General features: G+C 35.6%; 1 protein-coding gene across 2 annotated transcripts in view; it reads left to right on the top strand.

The window, feature by feature from the left end:
• Window positions 1–4,905, top strand: part of LOC149779283 (tRNA-dihydrouridine(47) synthase [NAD(P)(+)]-like) — a 57,085-nt gene extending 52,180 nt beyond the window's left edge. The window contains exons 11-12 of one of the 2 annotated variants that reach the window (XR_016415603.1): window positions 1,561–1,749; window positions 4,299–4,905. Coding sequence is in view for 1 of the 2 variants with exons in the window: in XM_089939885.1 (XP_089796011.1) it covers window positions 1,561–1,633 (73 nt within the window). In the remaining variant the exon portion in view is untranslated. Of the gene's footprint in view, window positions 1–1,560 lie in introns of both variants that reach the window. The other variant, XM_089939885.1, reaches the window with a different exon arrangement.
• The last annotated feature ends 4,209 nt before the right edge of the window (window positions 4,906–9,114 follow it).

Here is a 9,114-nt window from a genome sequence, read left to right on the forward strand (position 1 = left end):
TTTATTATGATGTTGGCCTGTTATGATCACACAAGTGGTCTACTTGTATCAAATGTGAAATTGTCTATATATAAATGATATTTTATTATGATGTTGGCCTGTTATGATCACACAAGTGGTCCACTTGTATCAAATGTGAAATTGCCTATATATAAATGATATTTTATTATGATGTTGGTCTGTTATGATCACACCAGTGGTCCACTTTATATCAAATGTGAAATTGTCTATATATAAATGATATTTTATTATGATGTTGGCCTGTTATGATCACACCAGTGGACCACTTTATATCAAATGTGAAATTGTCTACGTATAAATGATATTTTATTATGATGTTGGTCTGTTATGATCAGACCAGTGGTCCACTTTATATCAAATGTGAAATTGTCTATATACAAATGATATTTTATTATGATGTTGGTCTGTTATGATCACACCAGTGGTCCACTTGTATCAAATGAAGGGTGATTATTGCCAACGTTTTGGTCTAACATGGTAGAAATTTGGAATAACTTTAGAAGGACTTGATGGATTGGATTTTGGATTTGTATGAGGCTTTACCTTAAAGAGGCCTAATTTGATTTACATCCTTTACTGACAAACATTAACAGTTATAGCCACTTTGTTTTGATTTCAAACTTTGCCCATTAATTGCCTCATATTGACAGTGTTGCTGTGCTGATAGTGTGCAAGTTTTAGCAAGTCCAGTACATGATAGGTACATAAATATTAATGCAGGTGAAATGCTGAGTTCTGCAAAATGGTTTGTAAATTTTCAGTCTTACAGAATTACAGTTGTATGAATTGTTGTGTGTTTTTTTTGTAAAATTTGTCAATGATATGAATAGATAATACAAATATTGTTATTTATATGAATATATGTTACAAATATTGTTATTTATACGAATATATATTACAAATATTGTTATGATGTGAATATATATTAAAAATTAAGAATGATTGATACAGACTCTGCACTACGTGTCTTGTTATATGATGAAGGCACTCAGGAGAATTGCCTGGTGCACAATCCAGACTATTTGTATCAAAATATATAAATATAAATAAATGATTAGATGTCAACAAGGATAATTTGAGGTTCATAAACAATAAATATTGTTGTAAACATAAAATACCATTACCACATAGGTTCCCTTAAAAGTTGGATGCAGCAGCATAGACCTAGATCTGTCATGAGACAATATGCATGCAGATTTGGTTTTGTTCAGTTTTTTAGGGGTACATGATAGAACAAACATCTGCCATGAGACAATATGCATGCAGATTTGGTTTTGTTCAGTTTTTTAGGGGTACATGATAGAACAAACATCTGCCATGACACAGTATGCCTGCAGATGTGGTTTTGTTCAGTTTTTTTATAGGTACGTGATAGAACAAAGAGCATAGACCTTGATCTGCCAGTGCATTGTATAGGTCATTTCAAAGGTATACTTTACACACCTGTTTACATTCCAAAACAGACCTGTCAGGTCTGTTTATTTGTATCACTTTACTGTGTGGATCTATTTTTTAACTGTTTTACTTTCCATATTTCAGTGAGATGTTACTAGGGCCAGTCCCTGAGGGATTTTCTTTCCTCCCAAAGCACAAGGCCAATGCTTACAAGTAAAGATGACTGATCTTTAATGGAAAGGAGATATATCTCAATTTTGATGGCATTCAAGTGACACATTTCTAATCTTTCTCTCTACACACTAGATTGTCAAGTCTTAACCACCATACAGGGTATATACATTTCCATGTAATTTTTTTTTAAACTATATTTTTTTTTACAATTCATCAGACATAAATGAAAAAAGAAATGAAATGATGAATGAATGCAAAATTAAGTGACGAATGCAATATGGAGGAAACAGGGAAGTCAAGTTCTATACTCAGACATAAAGGAAACGGGAATGCATTGCAGGCAGGTATTTGAAAATTTGTTTTTTATTTCATGCTGCAGCTGCTTATAAAATTTCCAGTTTGAAGTGGTTTTTCATGATAATCTGGGATTGTATCATGTCTTTACATTTGTGACAATTTTTTACTGCTTGCAAACCATGAAATTGTTTCCATATCTGCCATTGATACGATGACATCATGGATAGTAAATCTGTGAAATTTTTATTTGAGTTGAAGCAAAATAAAAAAATAACATTTTTGGGAAAATATTCTAAAACTGGTTTTAAGTTATTGCAGCTGTGGGTTTATTTATTTTTATTTTAAATTCAGTGTGGTATTTTGAATTTTGTGTTTTCTGTTTTATAAAACTACACTTTAAATAAGATACAAAAGCAAAGCTATTTTCAGAAATGGAAGTCCCAACATTAGGAAATGCATTACAGACAAATGAAAATGAACAAAAACAATGGAATTGGTAACACAAGATAAAAATGTGTATGTGTGACCATATACAAACAGTGAGATTATTGTTGAAATACAGATGTGAATGGAATGCAAATGAAATGCATATTTAGTCAAATTACTGTGTTAGAGACAACTCCAGCATATACAGCACTATTCAGTCTGAAAAAAGGTCCACTGGACAAGGTTTGGCACTATGCTGGTAATGACAAAGACTAGGACAAGGTCTGGTACTATGCTGGTAATGACAAAGAATGGGACATGGTCTCGCATCATGGTGGTAATGACAAAGAATGGGACTAGGTCTAGCATTATGCTGATAATGACAAGGATCTAATTTTATACTATTTTTATTAAGTAGAATTTAAAGCAGTTGGATCCATGGAAATTAATTCAGATGTATTTTATAAATGGTTTATTTCTCAGTTAAAGTGTTTCTATACTTATATTAAGAGACACCATGTTTGACATACATTTTACTTGATATTTTGCCATGTGCCATTTAATGCCGAATGATATTTATGAAACAAATGCAGTATACAAAGTCATACCAGAAAGCATTAAACTTTTGCACCATTATGAGAAGGAAGGTGTAAAAAAAATTTAGATTTCCTTCAGATATGGAAGTCTTGGATGTGGCTGTCATTTTATTAATAAATTGGCCTCCAGCTTTAATGGTTTTTATGGCAACAGTTTACTGTTGCTTCAGAAAAGTAAAGAAAATTAAGCACTTTGCAGAAGTTTCATTGTAATGATCTTTACTGGCCCATATAAGTAGGTCTTTGCTGTTGTTGCACTCGAGGAAAATCACAAATTATTTTAGAAAAAAAGTATTACATCCATGATTTAAGAAATATACTTAAAAATGAAATACTGTGTTGGGATACATTTTGTGATCCAATGGTCAGAGGTCATGGTTGTGGGAACTGAGAGAAGGAAAATTCTCTGTGCAAATAATTTTAGTTGTGCACCACATGCCTTGACTGAACATTATAGATGGTTTGCATTTGACACAAGGAAGACATATTGATTTGGTGATTCAAAAGGTCCAGATCAGAGGAGCACTAAAAAGGAAGACAGTTTCCACAAAATAATTCTAGTACAATGCCACAAGTTATAATAAACTGAATTGCTTGCATTTGAGACCTGAGAGGCATCTATCAATTTTGGGGTCAGTAGGTCAGGGTCACCATAATTAAAAGAAGAAATTTTTTTTTCACAAAATCATTTGAGTTATGTACCTTTTACCTTAAAAAAAAGGGGGAATGGCTGCACTGAAACAAGAAAGACCTATTGATTTTGGATTCAAAAGATCAAAGGTCAAGCTGCATGGCAATGTTGTTTAGTAACAATGGCATAGAACACTAGTTAAGCAGGTTACCATATTCTTTTTACTACCTGAGTATCGAACCATGATTTGGTTATTTGCATAATATTACTATTTACCATGCATTTGGGTATATAACATACCAATTATGGTACTTTTTCATGTTTTTTTAAATTAATATTTAACTGTTCATATGTGTGATTTCCTTCACATGTCTGTCAGGAGTGATTTAATTTTGCAGATGCAGTACTCATACAAATTCACAGTATTCCATCCATCGAAAGAAATTTGATTGGCTGTTTTGAGTCACACTTGCATATTATGGCATATTATGCCATGAAACAATTTTTTTAAAATTTGAAAATGAGATATAGTGTATTAATTATTGAATACAGGTCACCACAACATATTTTGCACAGTTCAAGCACACAAATGTTACTTAAAATTTCTGTTTTTTAAACTATTCCAATAAGAAAATCCATTTGCTACTGAATTTTATTTTGTTGCTGAATTATTTATTAAGTATTTTTCACAGTGTGTGTAATATTTTACAGCATTGTTGCTCTTTCAATTTTATTAAATTTGACTTGAACTTTTGTAGGGACCCCGAGTGGCCGAGTGGTCTAAAGCGCTGTCCGTTACGGATCACTGCCATCTCACCTCTGTCTGCGTGGGTTCGAGTCCAGGATTCGGCCAATGTGGTTATGTGAGAAAGCTTGCCAGTAGCTTCTCGTGGGTCGGTGGTTCTTCCAGGGGTTTTTCTGGGTTCTTCCTCCACCATTAATACTGGTTGCCATGTATAGCCTATCGTGTGCTGAAAAATGGCGTTAAATCCCACAACAACAACAACCTTTTGTAACAAGAAGAGGCACTTCCCAAAAGTATGTTTATTTCTGGCTGCCCAAGCCTGATTAAACAGAATTTTCAGTGGAGTCATCTTCTGTCCCTCTTGAATATTTAGTACAAGTATTTGTATGGCAAAATAAATATGGATAAAAGGAAAAATGATAGTGATATAAGTAAAGTTTCTTGTTTCTATGACAACAATATAATTGCTTAAATACAAAATAACAGTTGATGTATATACAGAAACAAGTACATCCAGTGTATGTCGTCATTAAATGTTAACCATTTTCCATGTAAATGAACTTAGCATTGTCATTAAACTTGTAATGTTATTTGGAAAAGCCAATAAATTTTCAACATTCTTGCTGTATCTTTTGCTTATGTTTATGTGTGTGTTTCAGTGTGTCATGTAAGTTTGTAGATTTTTTTAGGTCAGAAATCAGAGTGAGTATTATTGTGTAATATATTAGCATTATGATATATAATTACAGTTTGTCTTTTCCACTGAAATTTACAGGTGTCAGAACAAGATGGACAACACCCATTTTCTTATTTTGTATACCACAAATAAATTATGCAAAAGATTGTTCATCTGCATTCATGTAGACTAAAATGTAGTAGCCCAGTCCACTATAAAAACAAAAATTGATTTCATCTTGCCAGCGTAGACTGATTTAAGTAAGAACACAGTTTATATGCCCCTACCATATCTAATAAGGGCCATATAGTATTGCCCATTTTCATCTGACATCTCACATTACATTATGTTGCACAAACTGTTTCCACTCAGCAGAACATAGCCTTTGTCCATCTGTCCCCTCACATATCATTATGTCCTACAAACAGTTTCCACTCAGTAAAGCATAGCCTTTGTCCATCTGTCCCCTCACATCTCATTATGTCCTACAAACAGTTTCCACTCAGTAGAGCATAGCCTTTGTCCATCTGTCCCCTCACATCTCATTATATCCTACAGACAGTTTCCACTCAGTAGGACATGAGTGCTCCAGTGGCCTAGTGGTTACTGCATCCACCTCAGATGCAGGTTTGAACCCTGGCCAAGTCATTCCAAAGACTTAATAAAAATGGTACTAACAGATGCCTCACTTGGCACTCAGCATAAAGAGGTTAGTGTTAGGACTGGTCAGCCTGGTGTCAGGATAATGCATCTGGGTGGGACATTATATTACATGCCTGGAGCATGGTGCCCCAGTCCTAGACATCACTATAAACTGCCACACTGCAGACATCATAGCAATATGACAGATAAATTGTTAAAGTTACATTTTAAAAAAATCCAAATTCAAACCAACTCATTAGAGAATAACCTTTGTCTGTCTGTCCCATCACATCACATTATATCCCACAAACTGTTTCCACTCAGTACACCTGTCCCCTCACAAAACATTATGTTGCATAAACTGTTTCCACTTGATAGAATATATTCATGTCAATCAATCACATTTTGTCATACAAACTGTTAACACTCAATAGAGTATTTTCCATGTCCATCAATAACATCATGTTATACAAGCTGTTTCCATAAAGTGTTGTCCATGTCCATCAATCACATTATGTTATACAAACTGTTTCCATAAAGTGTTATCCATGTCCATCAATCACATCATGTTATACAAACTGTTTCCACTTGGTAGAGTATTGTCCATGGATATCAATCGCATGTCATACAAACTTTCCACTCAATAGAGTATTGTCCATATCCACCAATCACATTATGTCATACAAACTGTTTCCGTAAAGTGTTGTCCATGTACAGCAATCACATTATGTCCCAAACTCTTTGATTCCACTTAGTTGAGTATTGTCAGTGCCCATCTGTCACTTCAGTTCACAATATGTCCCACAAACTCTGTTTCTGTCCAGTAACTTGTGATGGCCTTCGTGGATAGCATCTGAATATGGCATGAGGCTTAATGTTGAAATGATATAGGTCAAGTTTGATTGTCACCATTTTCCAACAAAATTTAACCGAGTTATAGGCCCAGTTGTTGAATTTGCATCAATATTTTGTGTTCATTCAATAATGCTGAAGGACTTGATGAAAACCAAATTTAGTAATGGGCTTTTACATTGAAAAAGTTAAGTTTGATTTTCTCCATTTTCCAACAGAATTTAATGAAGTTAAAGTCTCTCATGGGTTTGGAACTTTCTTCTTTGTTTGACATCAAAGTTTCCTTTTCCCTCAAAAATCTTTGAAGGTCTTGCATTTTCACAATTTTCCAAAACAATTGGATTGGAGTGATGGTCCCTGTTTAACTCAGAATTTTGCCTTTCAGTTCAAGATTCAATTACTTTTGAAGGACATTCTCTTGGAAAAATAACCATTAATGCCAATGTCATCCTCATCCTTGTCACATCAGATGTATTGGCCAGCATATACATAAAGGTCAAAATGTGAATAAACTGGCAGTGATAAGATACTCTCTTTCTCTAAGCCTGGACCAGCACAAGATAAAGTAATTTGTGCAGTCTTTTTTTGTTTCATGAATTATTTTTTTATTCAGTGTATTGTGCCTATAGCAGTGAATGATCATACACCACACCCCCAATCAGAAGCCTCTTTCCTGATTTTTCATTGGCCCATGATCTTGCAAGCAGATGCACCAAATGTACTGCCATAATTTCTTGATTGTACAATATTTCTTCAGCATAGCAGCCAACACACAGGCACACCTATAATGCTATAATGGTATCATTACACTGGCTAGGACACACAGGCACACCTGTAATGCTATAATGGTATCATTACACTGGCTAGGACACACAGGCACACCTATAATGCTATAATGGTATCATTACACTCGCTAGGACACACAGGCATACATATAACAGTATCATTACACTGGCTAGGACACACAGGCACATCTATAATGGTATCAGTACACTGGCTAGGACACACAGGCACACATATAATGCTATAATGGTATCATTACACTGGCTAGGACACACAGGCATACATATAATGGTATCAATACACTGGCTAGGACACAGGCATACATATAATGGTATCAGTACACTGGCAAGGACACACAGACATACATATAACGGCATCATTACACTGGCAAGGACACGGGCATACATATAACGGTATCAGTACACTGGATAAGATACACAGGCATATATATAATGGTATCAGTACACTGGCTATGATACCCAGGCATACATATAATGGCATCATTACACTGTCAAGGACACAGGCATACATATAACGGTATCAGCACACTGGCAAGGACACAGGCATACATATAACGGTATCAGCACACTGGCTAGGACACAGGCATACATATAATGGTATCAGTACACTGGCTAGGACACACATGCATACATATAATAGTATCAGTACACTGGCTAGGACACACAGGCATACATACAACAGTATCAGTAGACTGGCTAGGACACACAGGCATACATATAATGGTATCAGTACACTGGCTACGACACCGGCATATAACGATATCAGTACACTGGCTAGGAGACAGGCATACTATAACAGTATCAGTACACTGGCAAGGACACACAGGCATACATATAACAGTATCAGTACACTGGCTAGGAGACAGGCATACATATAACAGTATCAGTACACTGGCTAGGACACAGGCATACATATAACAGTATCAGTACACTGGCAAGGACACACAGGCATACATATAACAGTATCAGTACACTGGCAAGGACACACAGGCATACATATAACAGTATCAGTACACTGGCTAGGAGACAGGCATACATATAACAGTATCAGTACACTGGCTAGGACACAGGCATACATATAACAGTATCAGTACACTGGCTAGGACACAGGCATACATATAACAGTATCAGTACACTGGCAAGGACACACAGGCATACATATAACAGTATCAGTACACTGGCTAGGACACAGGCATACATATAACAGTATCAGTACACTGGCTAGGACACAGGCATACATATAACAGTATCAGTACACTGGCAAGGACACACAGGCATACATATAACAGTATTAGGACACAGGCATATATATAACGGTATCAGTATGCTAGCTAGGACACAGGCATACATAAAACGGTATCATTACACGGGCATACATATAAAGGTATCAGGACACATGCATATATATACATGTATAATGGTATCAGTACACTGGCTAGGACAGAGGCATACATATAACAGTATCAGTACACTAGACAGGACACCGAGGCATACATATAACGGTATCAGTACACTGGCTAAGACATGCAGGTATACATATAACGGTATCATTACACTGGCTAGGGCACAGGCATACATATAATGGTATCAGGACACGGACATACATATAACGGTATCAGTACACAGGCTAGGACACAGACATACATATAACGGTATCAGTATACTGGTTAGGACACAGGCATACATATAACGGTATCAGTACACTGGATAAGATGCATAGGCATACATATAACGGCATCAGTACACAGGCTAGGACACAGGCATACATATAATGGTATCGGTACACTGGCTAGGACACAGACATACATATAACGGTATCAGTATACTGGTTAGGACACTGTTACGAAATGCCCGAT

This window comes from Sinohyriopsis cumingii, chromosome 17 (genome assembly GCF_028554795.1).
Source record: "Sinohyriopsis cumingii isolate HCF-2022 chromosome 17, ASM2855479v2, whole genome shotgun sequence".
Classification (NCBI taxonomy): Eukaryota; Metazoa; Mollusca; class Bivalvia; order Unionida; family Unionidae; genus Sinohyriopsis; species Sinohyriopsis cumingii.